The sequence below is a fragment of the Neovison vison genome, chromosome 7 (genome assembly GCF_020171115.1).
Source record: "Neovison vison isolate M4711 chromosome 7, ASM_NN_V1, whole genome shotgun sequence".
Lineage (NCBI taxonomy): Eukaryota > Metazoa > Chordata > Mammalia > Carnivora > Mustelidae > Neogale > Neogale vison.
Genome location: NC_058097.1, coordinates 107,736,254 through 107,754,362, shown reverse-complemented (window position 1 = coordinate 107,754,362; position 18,109 = coordinate 107,736,254). Strand labels below are relative to the sequence as shown.

Sequence of the window (18,109 nt, the reverse complement as noted above, 5' to 3'; positions counted from 1 at the left end):
AATGTGCTTTCCTTCCATGTTCCTATGACCTCTGGCCATGTCACAGTGTGGGGTACAGGCTGTCATCCCAACATCTCCCCAGTCAAGCGATTCTCTCCCCAACCGCTGAGCAGAGCCAGGAACAATAGTGATAGGGGCTTACGACGTGGGGGCCGCCGGGTTTGTCTTACTCCATCCTTGCAACAGCTCCCCGAGGTAGATGCTGGGGCCAGTCCCCACTTTCCAGGTGAGGGAACCGTGGCTGGGCACGGGCAGGGAACTCAACTCTGACTCCAAAGCCACACCTCCGACCATGACATTATAAAGCTTCCGGGTGCTAGAGAGCAACAGAGAATCCGTACTCCCCACCTGCCCACCCCATTCTCGCAGCCACGCCTCCTTTTTAGGGGACAGCCAGACTAGAGTGGACACAGTGAATGGCCTCCTCCTGCAGGCGACACTTGGCCCTCTACGCACAGTTAAAGGCTGGCAGGTGTAACCAGCATAGAAGGGATATCCAGGTTATAGGACTTTCTTCAGGTTAATGGAAAAAGGAAGATCCTCTTCTTTCCTTCCAGCATGTGGGGCATAAGTGGCTCTGGGCAGCCCTGGGCCCACTTGGGACCTGTCCCCTTCCAGCAGATGGCAGCCCCTTTATCGGGGATCTGTCACTGCATGGCTTCGGTGGTGGGGCTGGGTCATCTCAAACACCTGTTGCAGTCTTACCCCCCACCCCACCCCGCTGCTATGTTTCCTGCCTTTGTTTACAGGGTGAAATCCCTAGTGAAAAAGCGTCCACTTCAGAGGGGTGACAGCATCATGAAGCTGAGCACCAGGGAGGAGTCTGCTCCTGAGTCAGGAGATGTGGGTTTGAGGCTTGGGATACAAACTGAGTGACCTTGAACAAGCTAAGCTTCGATTTTTCTCACCTGTTTCAAAGGGGCTGATAAAGCTTCAAAGCAGAGTGTGAAGTTTATGAAGAGTGATTGCAGGTGAGAGTCCTTTAAATTCTTAAAGCATGCTATGGAAAAAGTGAATGTACAGGGCAGTTCCTCCAAAAGTTAAAAAAACAATGACCGCATGATTCAGCCATTCCACTACCAGGTATAAACACAGAAGGGTTGAAAGCGGGGGCTCAAAGAGGTATTTGCACACCCGTGTTCACTGCAGCATTATTCACCATAGCCATAAGGTGGAAACAATCCTGATGTCCGTTGACAAATAAATGGATAAACAGAAGGGGGGAGGGGTGTCTACGCATGCAATGGAATATTATTCAGCTAGGAAAATGAAGGAAATGCACAGGCTACAACATGGATGAACTTTGAAGACGTCATGGTAAGTGAAATAAGCCACACACAAAAGGACGAATATTATATGATTCCACTTACGTAAGATACCCATATAGGCAAATTCAGAGACAGAAAATTGGTGATTACCACGGGTTGGGGGAGGGGAGAATGGGAACTTGTAGCTTAGTGGATACAAAGTTTCTGTCTGCATGATGAAACAGTTCTGGAAGCAGAGAGTGATACAACATGGGGAAGGTACCCAGGCCATTGAACCGTATACTCAAAAATGATTACAGTGGTCAATTTGCTATGTATATTTTAACACTAAAAAAGGAAAGTATACTTCAATGAAAATTTTAGCTAAGATGTCTGCAGGTATTTTGGCAAAACTGGGAGTGAGGAGTCCTACTTCTTTGGTCTGAACTTAGGTAAGACATTTGGAGGAAGTACATTTTTTTCCTCTGTCAGGTGAAGCCAACAGCAACCTCTCTACCTCTCCTGCTCCCCCACGTCCCCCTTCTCCCTGCACACCCCAAGGAAATGGGTCGAAGCATGCCAAGCCAAATAACCAGAGCAGCTGAGGTTGCCTGCATTAGTCTTCACAAGAAAAGGTCCCGTCCTGACTCCTAGTGCGTTCTCCAGGCTCCTGTGGACTCCTTCTCTGGTTCCTGGGAGGGCCGTTATTCTGGAATTACCCACATAAGGGGAGCTTTCTAACCATAGCAACCTTGTCACAGCAGACCTGACCCCCGTGCTTTTGTTCACCTGGGCCAAACCCGGTGCCTGGCACACACCAGGTCCTCAGCCCTCATTTTGTAACTGAGATGCCCTCCCTGGAGTCCTGTTCAATTCCATGCCAACTTTATGCTGATTGGTATAAGGAATAAACCAATTTCTGCTTGGTAAGAAAGCGAAGGGGGCGGGGGGGTTCGGTGAAGGTAAAGGAGGAAGACCCTCAAGGTAGAGCAGTCATTAAACTGTTTATTGTAAATAATTGTTTAAATCAGCATCAGGTGCCAAGGGCTAAAGACAATTGGGCCCCGGGCCTGGGGGTGGCCCGACTCCTCTGAGGCCCCCCAGAAGGTAGGCTTGCAGAACTGGGGGGGGGTTGGCAGGGCACGCAGCTTTGAGCTTTGGGGTGGGGAGTAGCTCCGGGGGTCCCCAAAGACTCTCGGTCTGGATTTCATTGGGAGTCAGAAACGGAGTCAGTAAACTGAGTCAGAAAGAGGCAGGAAGCATTGGCCCCAGGTGACCGAGCCGGCCGAGAGACCCAGGGCCTCCTTGGCCCGAGCATGGCGGGCTCTTGGCACATGTATGACACATGTCTGTGTGCGACCACAGGCTCCGAGCCGGCGGGCGGCAGGGACCCCTCGCTTTTTGGACGGCGAACCCAGGCCACGGCCGGATGGTCCCGACCCCCGGCCCTGTCCCTGGGCTCGTGGGGCTGGGGACCGGCTGGGCTCCGGGCTCGCGCTGGTGCTCAGCACCCGGGGTGCCGCGGGGGGGCGGGGAGAGCGGCCGCCTAGCCCAGCCCCGCGGATGACAGGAGCCAGGGAGCCGAGGAGGGAGGAGCCGCCGCCGCCGAGCGCTGGGCTGAGGAGCAGAAAGAGCGGGGCGCGGAGTGCGGGCGGCTGGGAGCGCGCTGAGCGGGGGAGAGGCGCTGCCGCACGGCCGGCCACAGGACCACCTCCCCGGAGAATAGGGCCTCTTTATGGCATGTGGCTGGTAACTTTCCTCCTGCTCCTGGACTCTTTACACAAAGGTGAGACCCGCGCGGGCGGCAGGGCGGCGGGGGCGGCGGAGCCGGGGTGCGCGCGGGGGGCGGCGAGGCGGGGTGCCCGGCGGGCTCCAGGTGCCCGGGGGACAGACCTCGGCCGGTCCTGGCGCCGGGTGGGGCGCAGCGGGGGCGGGGCGGGCACTCGCAGAGAGGTCAGGTGAGAGTGTGCCCTGGACCGCTCGGCCGGTCACCCGCGCCTGCCGTTTTGGGGCGCGCCCGCAGGGGTGGTGGTGGAGGAACCCCTCGTCTCCCCGCCCCCGGCTGGGCCGCAGCTCTGCCCCCGACCCCTCCCCCAGCCCCTTGCCCGCTTCCTGCGGCTTGGTGGCGCTGGGACCCCGGGGTGCCCTCCGAGTGGCGGGGTCCTCAGGCCGTGACTGTTCTCCCCGGAGTCCTGGTATATTCGGGCCTCGGACTCCGAGGCTTACTCCTCCTCCGCCGCCCTGCGCTCCTCCGCCGCCTCGGACCCCCTGCGCCGCACCGCATGGCGCTCACCCGCGCCTTGGCTGGATGCGGGGCGGGGAGAGCGGGGGCTTCCGAGAGCTGGGGTCCCTCGAATGGCAAGTTTGTTCTCCAGACCCAGAGGTCGCTTTGCCCCCAACCCTGTCTCACCCCCCTGCCCCGGGCACTAGCCCCAGCTTGGCTGTGCCGCCCCGGGGCCACCTCGGGCAGCGCGCCCCAAGGTGCGAGACTCCGCTTCAGCGCCGGGTCAGCTGGACATGGGGACAGTCTTCAGTTTGTGGGGGGAGGCGTGTCGCTTTCCCCGGAGAGAAGGCGTTGCTAGGGGTGGGTCCAGGTGTCCGGCATGTCCAGACCTGCTGCTGGGGCGCCGCGCACCTGATCCTCGAGGTAGCCGGCACTGGGGGTTGGAAGGGGACAGACATTTACGACCAGAGTCACCTGGGCACTGAGTCGGGACCAGGCTGTCGCTGGCTTTCGGGCTTCCAGGCTATCACAGAGGACGTGCCCCGGGGCGCGCAGATGGCGGGAGATGAGGCGGCCGAACTCTGCGCCCTTGCGCAGCGGAGCACTCATGCTCTCGTACCCGCTCAGCTTTACCTGTTCAGCCCTCTAACTTTTCTCCTTCGCGCCCTGGGGGCGGCTTCTTCCCCCACCTTGCCCCGCCGGTGGCCCTGACTGAGCCCCAGCTCTCGACCCCTAGGCGATGGGGGAAGGGCAATCCAGCGGAGGGTTGGCGGTCCGGGAGGGGTCTCGTTTTTTCCCTTGAGGAGGCCCTCAGGGGTCTGGAGTCTGCAACCTGCCAGAGCTGACTGCAGTATCTCCCAGCTTGGGGGCGGGTTGGCGGGGGGAGGGTCACCCTTATTTTATTTGTAAATACCGCCTGGTTAAGGCCAGACTGAAGGCCAAGATACTGCTGGGGTTTGCCTAGAGATCGGGGTGCGGGGCGAGAGGTGGCGTGGACAAAGTAGTTGAGTTTCTCAGGCCCGATGGGGCCCACTGGGTGACAGGCCAAGGCTGGTCTAGGTTGGTTAACCCCTTGTCCCCTGCTCAGCACCCTCTCCTCCCACTTTAGCGGAGCAAGAAGCCCGTCTCCCGTTCAAAACTACCCCCCACTAAACCCCAGTCTCCCTCTCCCCAGGCTCTTCCTGCCTCCCTCCGCCCCCGCAGGCTGGCTCGGCTTGCAGCTTTAATTACATTAATATTAAAAATACATAAGGTGAGGAGCGGCAGCTTTCTCTCTCACTAGTTCTCTCTCCGCACCCCCACCCCCTTTCCATTTTGTCAGGCGAGAAAGCACAGGATGGAGCTCCTGCACACTCTTGCCCAGCTTTGTCCTCAACCCTGCACTCCCCACAGCCCCCCACTTTGTTCAGAGTAGCCCATTCCCCAGGAGTGGCTGTCCCTTAGCAAGTACCTGAAGGACGCAGCCCTCCCCCCTTCCAGAAGCCTGGCATTAATAAATGAAGTCCCAGCTATTTGATAGGGAGGAAGCAGATGGGGGTTGGGGGGACAGGTGGAGAAAGGCCCAGAAGGCCACAGGACAGGCTGAGGAGGAAAACCCTTCCCAACTTGAGAAGGAAGTTGCCACTGGCCCTGGGCCCCGAGGGGAGGCTGGAGGTGTCAGGTGAGCTGGATCCTTGGTGGCCTTTGCGGCCCTGCCATCCGGAGGCTCCAGCATCTGTGTCGGGCGCCAGGGCTACTCGCCAGACAGGCCTTTCTTTTCCTTCGTGCCTTAATTGGGTCTTAGGTGCCAGGCTGGTCCCCGGGGCTTGTTCTGCTTGGGGTGGCGCGGCGGTGGGGGCCGATAGAGAGGCGGCTGGGAGAGACGGGGTGCGGGCAGTGCAGGGACGATGGGGTTTGGTGTATTTTCTCTCTCCTTGCCAGTCACCCCCACGGCACCAAGGAAAATGTAAATGTGAGTGTTCGAGCCTGTTACAGAAAACAATATCCTCTTGCAATAATTTGTACGTCCATCTGTGAGGAGCGGGAGGAGGCAGAGAGAGAGAGAGAAAAAACAAGATGGGATAGAGCGTCCTCTGGATGGAATTAAGCGGTTATTGAATGTGTTTTAAGCTTCCGTTATTTCCATTCCTCTCAAAATACCTTTTTTTGATGAAGCCTGAGCTCAGACCGATTCCCCAGAACTGAACCGGGAAGGTGTTTTAATAATCGGTTATCGAGTCTCCAATAGCTGCCTTATTATAGTCAAAACAAATCCGGGTTCGGGCAGCCAGATGAACCCCAGTGAGGCTCTCTCGTTGTTCCATCCAGCGGGCCAGCATCTGTGTTGCCTACATTTGCATTTTTACTGTGTAAAAGAACAAGCTTCCCCGGCACTAAAATTCCCGTTTTCTAAAAGCCAAAATAATGGGTTGCATTGATTTTTTTTTTTTTTTTTTTTTCCATTTCCCACCCCAGCCTCTCGGACGGGGACTCATGGTTCTTCTCTCTTGAGAAGACCGAATTAAAAGGCTTCGTCAAGCCATTAAGAAAATCTCTAACACTCTGTTCGGTGTCTAATTAGAAGTGGGGGGTGTGTGTGGGGAGACGCTGGGGGAAGGTGTTTTGAAAATCTTGAAACAGCAGACACAACTTCGGGGAAGCAGGTGAAGGCCCCGTGAGCCCGAGGAGGGGGCGGCTGGGCAGAGAGGCCCCGGTTGCTGGAAAAACATGCCGGAGAATGGAATTGCCATCATGCCCGACAGACCTCTCAGATGCTTCGTGTTTCTGGGCATCAAAGTCAGCTGCCTTTAATATATCTCGGCAGCAGAATGGGGAGCTCAATTAGAAACAAAAAGCAAGTAAGCAGTTGACCCAAAGGCAGCGGTTAAGTTGAGCAGATCCCGGGAGACTGGCTGGAGAGGCTTGTTTTTCTTAGATTGAGGAACCGGGAGGAGGTGGGCAAGCAAAGGGCCGTTTGGCCCAGCAGAGCTTTGCTAAACAAGCCCCCCAAACAGCCTGGGAGCCCTCAGACGCAGGATGGTAGTCTACCCTAGAGCACCTCTAGGACCGCTGGCCTTCGATAGAGGGGTGCAGACCTCCAGCCCTGCTTGTCGTCTCGGTGTCTTCAGGAACTCCATCTCTGTCCCTTGCTCCATCCCCTAATCAGCCTGGGGAAGGTGGATTTTATTTGTGGTTGAATTAAAGGGGAGGGTGGTGTTCAGAGAGCTTTTTTTCAGGGGTAGGGATACCAGGTTGAGAGATTCTTACCTCCCACATGATCTTGAAGAGGTGTTTCTTGGAGACCTTTGAAGCAGTCAAGAGGCAGAGCCCCCCAGCTCCCAAAGTGCTTTCTCAGCCCCTGCCCCGGTAGATCTGGCCGGGACCCAGGTGCCTGAATGGGGTGAGCCACAGGCAGCAGAGCATGGCAGAGTGCCAGGAACCCAAGGGCAGGCCCTAGATTTGCATATGATTTGCATACAGATTTGCATGCTGACCTAGCCAGGCCAAGAGCCTGGCCCTCTCTGTGCTAGTAGCCTCTCCTCAGGCACTTTTTCCTGGCATGGCATGGGGGTGGGGCAGGAGCAGGAAGAAGGGCTGGTGTTTTGGGTAGTTCTTCTCTCCTGCCTCTGAGCTTGAGGCCTACGGGGGCTCAGGGCTGAGCTCACCTGCTAAGGCAGCCTGGAGCTTGCTGTTGGGCTACGATGAGCGGTGATGGGCTGAGACACCCTAAGGCAGACAAGCCTGGGATGTGGGTTGTCCCTCTTGTGCTGCAGGATGAAGAGGGTTGAAGAGTGGGGGCACTTGGGCAGTGGGGATCCAGGGCCAACCCTAGATTTCTGGGGCATGTGCCCTCAGAGTGGAGGAAGCTGGGTGCTTGGGGCTGTGGTCAGTATTCGGAGAAGCAGCAACTGATGGGAGAGGTGTGATGGGACTTCCAGCTCTGGAGGGGGTTGTGGTCTCTGAGAGATGAGGGCAGGGCCCCTGGGCTGCTTATTCTAACATTGCTAAGGCCGCTTCATTGGGAAGGCGGGCACGGTGGTTGCGGAGGGAAGTTGTGGAGTACTGCTTGGGGAGCAAACATTCAGGGCAGCTGGAATGCTCCTCCTTCCCAGGGAGCCAGCTGGGACGCCTGCAGTGGGAATGTGGCTTCCAGAATGGTTTTGTCTGCATTTCCGGGGCAGGAGCAAATCCTGCCCTGGCAGGTGCGCCTCCAAGGCCTCCCAGAGGTTTTTTCTTTCTTTCTTTTTTTTTCCCCTGCATATCTAATGATCCAGGAGGGCCCTGGCATGGGTAGAGCCTGGGGGGAGGGCTGGAGGTAGAGAGGGGAAGGTCAGCAGGCAGAGCTTCAGGTCATTCCATGCCTAGTTCTTTCAATCCGAGCCTTTTATATATTGGGGTTGTAAAGAGAAAAAAGGTGGCAACTCGCTGGTGTGGTGGAAATTCAGAGTCAAAGCAAACCCTCCATTCATATCCCAGCTCCGCACTTACTAGGTACGTGACTTTGGGTCTCTCTGAGCCTTTCTCCAGCTATTAATTGGGGTTAAGGGCAATAGCACACATAAGGTAGCGAGAATGTAGTTGGTACTCAATAAATGCTAGACCTCTTCTTTTTTCCTGCACTGCTCCCACCTTCCTCCCTCTGCCCTTACCTCCGAATAGATCATCAAGTCCTGTCCTGAGTAGTTGAATCAATCAGCTGCAGTTTTGGCCAAACCAACCGACTTAGACCTATAGCAGTAAGACTGTGGGGTGGCCGGGACAGGGGACATCGCTGCTTCCTTCTGCCACCTCGCCTGGGAACCTGCAGGACCCATTCTCAGCAAGACAGCTGTGTCCCTGGGGAACCCAACACACTCCCTTTCTCCAGCTATAGCTAAGCCACCAGTGGAAAAGAGATGAGGGCAGAGGTTGGCTCTGGACTTGGATATGAGGGGGAGGCAAAGGCTAGTTACACACCTGCCAAAGGAAGGCCAGGCTTGGTTGTGAATCTCTACCATAGTTGGACAGAATAAGTACTATCTTGGATTTAATGCCATGACACCTGTATAAATGGGCTATGCAGGGTGAGCCCCATCCCTTGTAGCTGGATAGATTTCTGTGTTTCTCTCCGCTGGGATGAGCCTTGCTTTTTTGCAGGTAGTTTTGTGTATAGAGAACACCCCTGGTAGCCCATGACCTTGGGGGTTCCTGGAACCACTTCTCCCTTTATGACCCAGTCAGCCAGAGCGAAGCAACATAGGACCCAGAGGTCAAGTGCTGCCCATTCAGCGTGTGGTCTGTGGGTCCATGACTGCAGGAGTGGCTTGGGGGCACAACAGCCTGTGTGCCCTGCTTAACAGATGTTTGTTCTGTGCTGCATTAGCCTCGGGTACCACCCCTGCCATCCAGCTGCTACTCCCCTCATCCGTTCAGACCCACCTCCCCCATGCCCTTGCTCTCCCTCATGCTCACAGTGACAGTTTCCAAGGTCACCACCATCTTCATTAGGAACAGGGTTATTCAAATGCTGGTTGCATATCCATTATGCGTGTGCGTGTATGTGTATGTGTCGGAAAGAAGGTTGTGGGCCCACATGGCAAAGCTCAGCCTGATTTCAGCAAGTTACCTAAGAGTTCCTATACCTCTATTTCATCATCTGTAAAGTGGGGGAAATAACGGCACCCTGACTGTTCCACGGGGCACCTGTTATTACGTGTGTGCAAGAAGGATAAGGAGCCTATCATTGTGTGTTGTGTGACAACGCGTTGTAAACCAAACAGGGCAACCTGTGAACACACATGTAAAAACCACAGTAAAACCCTTCTAGCCTTATAAATCCTTTGCTGAAATGTGAGGTATAATTACTGTCACTTCATCAGACAGGAACAACCAAGGTCTCCCAGCTGTGTGTGGCTGTCTCCCTGCTCCTGGGCCCCGCATGTATAGCAACGTGGGCAACAGCAGATGAGGCCCAGACAGGCTGGCAGTTGTCCTCTTGGAGCTGACTTGGCCTGTAGTTGCCCCTGTGGCCCCAGGAGGCGGTGGGGGAGGGAAGCGCCTACCTCTGCTGGCTCCCCAGGTCCAAGGATGCGGGGTTATCCCATAGTCCTCTGGACACAGTCTGCAAAGGTGATTCTCACTGCTGGGAACCCCCAGTCCCTTTTGGGAAGAGCAAGTCCTACCCGTGTGACCTCATCTGAGGTGAGAGCCAGCACCAGAATTGAGGCCCTGAGAACGCGGCCGAGTCAGGGTTGTGATCACTTTGCTTCTGAGATGGCCCCCCTGAGCCATGGGGGTCTACGGGTCTCAGGTCTCAGGACCTGCTTTTGGGGTGTGAGCGAGAGATCCTATGACTGTCACGGGTAGAAGTCCTCCAGGTTGGAAGGCACCTTTGAGGACACAAGCTATCCCCTCATTCCTCTGCTCCGGCGCTTCCGGGCACAGAAAACACCTTCCTCTGAAGGCAGCCTGTTCTGACCACACAGTTCTGACTAGCACAGAGCTCATCCTCCGAATCCACCAAGCAGTCTAGGTCTTGGGCCTTCTGCTCCTGGGCCCTGGTTCTGCCTTTTAGGCCACAGGGATACCGGTGAAGCCCTCTTCCACTTGACAATGCTGTGACCATCTGCAGACAGATGTCTGTCACGGAGGCCACTTCTGCAGGCACCCAGCTCCCCTGCTTGCTCTCCTGCTCCCCCATTAATGTCTTGGCCTTTCCCCACGAGCCCACCCCCCATTCCTGCTTTGCTGGGCTCTACAGGCGAGGTGGCCAGAATTCCAAGAGCAGTAGAGACTGAGTGGGGACTGGCAAGCTGTGTACCTGGGGTGAATTCCTGTGCCCCTCTGGGCTGCAGGCTCCCCGTCTGTAAATGAAGGAGATTGGACAAAATAATCTCTTAAGTCCCTCAAGCGTTAACAATCTAAATCAAAGACTCTCTGGGGACAACTGTGCTGTCTGAGCCGCCTCCCTAGAAAGACCTTCTGGACGTGAGGGGCCTTCTCCTCCCAGGGCCTGTCGGCCAGGGGCTGGGAGATTAAAGATTCTGTTCGGCTGTCAGCTGTTGGCTCGTAACTCCTGGAGCCGGTGGTGAGGGGCCTTGTAGGTGGAAGGATGACTGATCTTTACTGGGTCTTACAGGTTTCTGGTTGCCAGTTATAGGAACTATGTTTATGCTGAGAATCGTTAAAAACAAAACCAAATAAACCCTCTGGGTTTTGGGGAGGTGGAGGACTTGGGCATTTGGAGCCGTCCTGCTCATCGGGATAGGACTGCTTCCCTAGGGGAATTTGCAGACGGAGACTTTCTGGTCACCTCCAGGACTAGGGTAGGGGTTGCTGGCGTTCAACTGTGGGAGGGTGTCCCAGGGATGAGATGTTGGAAGGCTGGGACAGTCCCAAGTACATAAGAAATGTCATACCCCGAACTGCTCTCCTTCACCAGAAAAACCCCCGTCATGGTGTGTGCACACCCTGGAGACAGTCTGAGTCCAGAATGTGATGTGCTCATTGAGAAATGCAGCTATGGCCAGTGTGTGAACACACCGAGATTACTTGACCTAATATCCAGTTTTCTTTTCTTTTCTTCTCTCCCTTTCTTCCTTCCTTCCTTCCTTCTTTCAGTTTCAGAGGTAGAATTGACTGATTCCCCATTTGCATATAACACCCAGGTTCATTCCACCAACTAACCTCCTGTTTCCTTATCTGTAAAATGGGGTCTGGGCAGTAGCTACCTTAGAGGTGGTTATAGGGTTTAAATGGTCTGTAGTGCCAGGCAAGGGCTGCTCACAGTGCCTGGCACAAGATAATGTTACAGAGAAATGGTGATGGTAAGCGGTGGGGCAGGTGTGCTGTGTTTGGGGGAAGCATGGGACTTGGTCTGGGCTGCTCAGTCTTGCCCTGAGGCAAGTTCCAACTCAGAGCGCCTGTAAATGCTCTGACACCCTCTGGGGAGATTCGCCCCTCTCCTCCCCAGGGTCTAGCCTCAGGAAGTCTCAAAGGTGTGAACACATGGGAAGCAGGTTTTCTGATGAAGGAACCAGACCCTGTCTCCTGGGTCCTGACCCGGTTGTGCTGAGGTCCCATTGGTGGATTCCCTCTGGACCCAGTTTTTCCAACTGTGGGATACAAACAGAGTGAGGGCAAATAATCTATCTTGTGTGAAAACCTTTGTATGCAAATGCAGCGTGGTAATGAACTTGGCAAATTAACCCCAGAAACTCACCTGGCCAGATCCGCATAAAAAAAAAAAAAAAAACAACTCTGTGTGAGGCCTGGGGGGCAGCAGCCTGCGACCATCGCAATGTTTTGTTGCTATTGATCGCACCACTATTATTTTATTAACTCAATCACCGAATTAAGTTAATTAACATGGTGCTAAGGCCCCCGTCTTCCAAGCCCTTGAAAACCGGCTATTGTTGGAAAAGGTGATACGGAAGTCTGGGGTGGCCAATCTTCTCTCTAGGGAGCGTTACTCTGACCTGTAGACAGAGGACACATGCATCAGAAATAGTTTCCAGGCCCTCCGTGAACCTGTTAGGTAAGGATCTGCATTTTTAACCAGCCCTCCAGCTGATCATACATCATGACGTCCGAGAACTGTCTTTAGTAGCTGTCGCTAGTGTGGTAGGTGAGAGGTAAGTATTTGCGGTGGGATATTTGCTCCACAAATAACCGCTTGCCTGTTAAGATAATACTCCTAATAATAGCAACAAATACATACGTGTTGCTAGGCACTCAGATTCCAGAAAATGTCCTTTACATGAATGCATCCAACCTAACAATCTTTGAGGTCACCCCCATTTGATGGATGGGGAAACTAAGGCACGCAGAGGTGAGGTTATCTTGCTTAAAAGTGACAGAGCCTGGATTCAAACCCAGGGAGCCTGGCTCCAGAGTCTTGGCCTCGAACCACTGTGCAAAGTGCCGGGAGCCGTGAGGCCCAGGGGATAGAGTGGTGGCTGGGATGGGAGCTCACAGCCCTGCCTGCTTCCCCTGTCCTTGTGGCCCTGGGACCCACTTGCTATGCGCAGGTGTGGACACCCCCTTGCCGGCTCTGGCCCATCTCTGGGGGGCGGGTTGCAGGTCCAGCCCTGACAAATGCTCCTGGTTGAAAAGTCCAGTGAATGAGATGAGTAAATATTGTAAAGGAAGAGAACAAAATGACTCACTTCTCCCAGTGGAGGCGGCGAGGTGTTAATATTTCAGTTCCCTTGGGTTGTCATTGGTGATGACTAGGGATGACGACATGGGGGTACTTCAGTGTCCACCTGGGAGGAAGCCCCAGTGGGCCAGACACTCCCAGCCCAGGCCAGCAGGGTGTGGGCCCATGGGTGTCCAGTACACAGGGTGTCAAGTTTCCTTTGCCCAGCTAATCCGGATGGCCAGACGGCGGGAGGGCCAGCGCTGGAGTTGATGTGATGGATATTTAGGTTTCTGTGGTGACCCTGGGGGCAGCCCAAATGCCTCGGGGCGATTTCTGGTTTAAAAATATTGCGCTGCTATTTCTACGCTTCTAATCTTCCAGCGATTTGGAGCCTGTTTTCTGAAACACGGCATCGGGGCGGTGTTCCACGTTAAACGGCAGAGAAGATTAAATGGGTTTAAGTCTGGGCGTCTGTCACATCACATCCAAGCCCATAACTTCCATTTTCTATTAAAAATCCATTTCCCCCTTTGACCAGAAGAAGCTTTGCTGTTGATCTGAATGTCTCTCTCTTTATTTATGAAGTGTTCCCCCCTCCTCTCTTTCTCTCTGTAAATATGCCTGCTTCTGTCTGCAGAGAGGAAAGAGCTGGGCAGGGGGGCGGTGGGGGGAGCCGCTGAGATTTGAGGGGGAGGTAGGAGTTTCCTGTGTGAGGACGTGGTTTCCAATCTGGGACTGGCTTCCAGAGAAGAAATTGGAGGCCCTCCTAAGGCCCCAAACTTTGAACTCTCCAGCATTTAGACAGAAAACACTCAGGCTGGGGACCCGATGGACCTTGACTGAAGGATGGCTCTGCCTTCTTCGAGCTGTACAGTCTCCCCATGAGCCTCTTTTTCTTTACTGATAAAATGAGACCACCAGGACCACCTTAGACCTTTGTGTGAGGGTTAAGTGAGAGAATGTTCTGGAAGCATGCAAGCAAGCCCAGTGCCAGGCACGTAGCGGGGGCTCAATCAATGTGAGTCTCCTCTCTTTGGAGAACTTGTACCGTTAGCTAAGCCACCAAGCCTTCAGGGAAATAAGTATAAGGTCAAGATGAAGTTAGGCACAGGGTTAGGCACAAGAACCTGCAGGAACCCAGTTACCAAGCCTGCAAACTGCACTGCCATTGCCTTCTACTGCAGAGGGACCAATATGCCAATCCAGCTGTTTCTGCCTCTTCTCCCCAAGCCCAGCCGGCACTCCTGCCTGGAAGGTTTCTGTGGGGTCCCCCAAACATGCAGTCTCCTGGTTGCCACGGAGGCCTTGTTCAGGCTGGTCTCTCTGTTGGGAGTGCCCTCGTTTAGATCTTCCTTCCAGGCTCAGCTGGAGCTCCCCCATGCCCAGCCCTGTCCCCTAGCTGCAGACTAACTTGCATGTCCCCTCAAGAGGGCTCATCTCAGAACTGGTACTTTCCATGCACATCCCCCAGGGCTTGGGGCTAACCATCCCTATTCTCCTTTAAAGGCCATCTCCTTTACCAGCTCCTGGAAGGTGGTGTCTCCCACCTAGGGCTGTGGTTCTGCTGGGCATGTGTCTGGTGCTCCCTAAACATCCCCGGAAAGAATAGGACTTTTCCGGCCCCTTGGCGTCCGAAGGGACCTGGGGAAGGGAGTCTGGAAGGGTGCGGGAGTCAGCTGAGAGGACGTGGGAGTGGAAGAGGGTCTTGAGTTCTGCAGGTTTGCAGAGTGGTGCTGTGCCCTGGTTACCTTTGCAGGAACTGTGGGCACCCTAGACCGCTTGGAGGTCGCGGGCATGCAAATAGCGGTCCTGTCCCTCTTAGTCACACGTGCCCTCTCTGTGGGGAACCAAATTCCTCCACATTTTCTTTTCCCTGCTTTGCAGTCCTGGAGGGCAGGTAAGACGGTGCAGTCCCTGTCTTTTTGACTGAGGACATGGAGGCTTAGAAAGGCTGGTGGCTTGCCTGAGGTCACACAGCGGGTCCGGGGTGAGCTCCGGGAGAGAAAGCAGTTCATCAGACGCCTACCAGGGTTCTGTCAGTTGTACCCCACTTCTGTGCTGCTCTGAGAGCTTGCTGAAGCTTTGTCCCTGCTCTGAAGGTTCAAACAGGGACCTGAGAAGGAGGGGAACCCCCTACCCCCATAAAGGCTGGAGTGAGGCCCTCACTACTCCCCCTTTCATGGCTGGGTGATGCATGGCTGCTGCGGCCACTCACGGGTGCCCCTTGGGCCAACAACCTTCCTCTTGGCACACAGCAGAGATTTGGGCTACTGGGTGGTCAGTGCCTCAGTTTCCCTTTTATAGATTTGTTCACGCCTATCACCTGGCAGGTGGGATGAGGCTAAATTAATGTTTATTAGAGGGTGTCTGCATTCTGCGCTGACAGGTGCCTTGTGGTGGTAAAGTATGGGCCTGCCGTAAGTGCGGGACGCTATTGTTTTACACCTGAGGGTGATGTTTCATAATGGCAATGCACTGTCAGAGCCCTAAGCAGAAATGAATGGTTTGTCTCATCCTCCCCTGCTCCCCCAGACTCAGAAGACAGCAGCTCACATCCCGAGGTGAGAGAAATATGAGGCTACTCACCTTTTGCTATCAATCTGCCGTTTCATCAGCCCTGACAGGTGGCTGGACAGTCCCGGTCCATTCATCAATTAAATCTACCCATTTGTAGTTGTTGAGAACCCCGTGTCCTTGGCTCTGGCAGGATCCAAGGCTCAGAGTGCAGGAAGGCTGCTCTCATTGTGGCTGGGGCTCCTGGTGGGAGCAGAGGGGACCTGGGGAAAGGGGCAAGCTCGCAGGCGGGGCGCGTGGTACGGATTTCCAGCAGGAAGAGCTGGAGACTAGGACTGTGTGTTAGGGGTGGAGTTGAGATGAAGGGAAGGATGGAGAGAGGTACCCAGCCTGGGAAACCAGATTCTGTGGTTTGTCTTCAGCGTGGTTCACACAGTAGAGCAGCTCTGTCCCTGGGCCCTCAAGTAAGGGCACGCCGGGCTCCGGTCCCAGCTCCGGCATGGACACAGCATTTCTTTGGAGAAGATAGTTAACTTTGAGTCTTAATTTCCTTATCCGTGAGGTCAAAATAACATTAATACCATCCCCTAGGGAGCCATGAAGATTAAGTGAGATAATATCTGTAATGGGTCTAGCTCTGAGCCTGACCTACAGTTAACAGCGAAAGCCGTGGTGGTGGTTCTAATTGCTGACGGCATTATTATTACTGAGGGCTATAGCATAAACATTTTATTAACCTGTTCTTGAATCCAATAATTCTAGAATTCCTCTCTGTCAGGAGCCTTTCTCAGCTTCCCAAGTCCATTTTTCAGGCACAATGTAGAGTCTTTCTGTCCCGTGATGGATTTTGGCTCCCCTAATCCATAAAGCTGCCACGGAGAGAGTGTCTGATTAACTAGGTTGTCTCAGGAAGCATCCAGAACCCCAGAGTGATGTCCCTGCTCCCACAGGCTAAGCATTGTCTGAAATGTCGACTTCAACGATGGCCCCTCCCACAAGGAGTGTGTGTGTATCTATGCATGCCGGTGTATTAATCTTGTACTTGGCCATCCAAATGTGGATGTTGGTGGCCAGGTGGTGTTTGAGGAAAGTGAAATCCACCTTTTTATTATTGCAATCATCTACTTGTACAGAAGTCAGACTTGGGGCTCAGATTTCCCATGTCTGCATCCCAGAGCCCTCACTCATCGGCTGTGTGGTCTTGGGTAAGTTGCTTTGATCTCCCAGGGCCTTACCTCCCTCATGCGTAGGCTGGGATGACACAGCAGTACCTACCACACAGGGTTGTTGGAATGTTGAGAGAAGCCCCATAAGTCGAGTGCTTACGACAGTGCCTGGCCTGTAGAGGATGCTTCTCAGATGCTTGTTGAAGGAATCTCACTAAGGAGATCTCCCAGAAAGTGAGCAGGCCCACGGAAAGGGAGCCTGGCAAATTTGGGTGCTAAGGGAAGTCTTCCTAAGCTTTCTTTGGGGACCTGTGCAATGCTGAGATTGCATGATCTTGGGCAGTACCCTAGCCACTGGGGGTGAAGCACGATTCCGAGCTTCTGAGTGTCCCCTCACCCACCAACAGTGGGGCTTTCGCCAGGGGAGGCACTGTGAGGAGGAGGAGGGAAAGGTTAGACCACGGCCTCCCCAAGGGCCTTGCAGCCGCTAGGGGTGCGGTGTCTGGAGGGGACAGCAAATCCCTTTGCTGTCGGGAAGATGCCCTGACACCCCAGCAAGGAGCCCACGAATGTGTTTTCCAGCACTGATGCTAATGGCTTCATCGGAGCTCTTTATGAGATGATGTGAGTTGCTCTGACCAATGAGGCTTAATCACCTCCCTCAATGAGCTGCCCAGTATATTCCCCCTGGAGGCTCGGCTCAGAGTTAAGCCAAGAATATTAATACAGTCTGGATGCAGGCCCTCCTCCTCCTCATAAAGTTGTGGAAATTGAGGTCAAGTTGGGTCCCCTGCAACGTTCTTTAAGTAAGCAGTGGAGTGGTCTGTTTGCTCCTTGGTCTTCCGGGTGCAGGGGAAGGGCTTGCCGCTGGAGACCTGGGACTGGGCCCTCTCTTCTCCGGGACTGTCCCCACTCGTCGTTCCGAGGTGGCCCTTGTTAAGGTGGCTCCTTAGCCGGGAGGAAGGGTCGTATTCCACCATTCAGGGCTGTGGGCCATCAGGCGGGAGAGATGGAGGCCACGTGCCAGCGTGAGGGCTGCAGACAGCTGTCCTCGGGGTCAGGTGTCCCTGCCCCCGTCAGGCGGCTGCGGGCTGAGCAAGTTCTCCCACGTGACGGGGTGCTGTAATGGGAACCCGTCAGACAGTCAGATGTATGAGGTCTTTGCAGCCCTATCCACCCTCCCCCCACCACCCCCAGCATTTTATAAGCAAAGGAGCGAAGGAACAGAGAGGGAAGTGTCACCACAGTTGGTCCGTGTCGGGGCCAGGTTGAGAACCTGGGTGGGCCTCTTGCTTCCTGCCCAGATCTTATCCACCCATCGGAGCGCTGGTCCTTATTCGGCCCTTGGGGGCTCGGCCTTTCCCAGAACGGCCTCCGTGGTGGGAGACCCTCTCAGCATCTCCTGTCGCTTTCTCTGCCCCAAGCAAGCATCCCCCTTCCTCTTACAGCACGGTCCCGAGACCCTTCGCCTTTTCCCTGTGTATGATAGGAAGTGCACGAAGACCCTCCCTAAGAGGGATGGGTTCACATTTCTTTTTTTCAAGATTTTTAAAATTTATTTATTTGACAGACAGAGATCACGAGTAGGCAGAGAGGCAGGCAGAGAGAGAGGAAGGGAAGCAGGCTCCCTGCTGAGGACCCTGGGATCATGACCTGAGCCGAAGGCAGAGGCTCAACCCACTGAGCCACCCGGGCGCCCCTGGGTTCAAATTTCTGTTCTGTAGCTTATTAGCTGTGCGATCTCTGGCATGTCACCTAACTATAGAAGAGAATGATTAAAAAAAAGAGAGGTGATGCCAGCTCTTCTCAGGGTTGTGTGGATGAATGGAGGTCATGGTGTGAACCTGCCTGCCATATA

General features: G+C 54.6%; 1 protein-coding gene across 1 annotated transcript in view; it reads left to right on the top strand.

Moving 5' to 3' along the window:
* The first annotated feature begins 2,868 nt into the window (after positions 1-2,868).
* The window catches only part of DSCAML1 (DS cell adhesion molecule like 1), a 339,836-nt gene continuing 324,595 nt past the window's right edge, over positions 2,869-18,109 (top strand). The window contains exon 1 of the mRNA XM_044257920.1: positions 2,869-3,033. Coding sequence (XP_044113855.1) covers positions 2,988-3,033 — 46 coding nt within the window. The 5' untranslated portion in view covers positions 2,869-2,987. The remainder of the gene's footprint in view (positions 3,034-18,109) is intronic.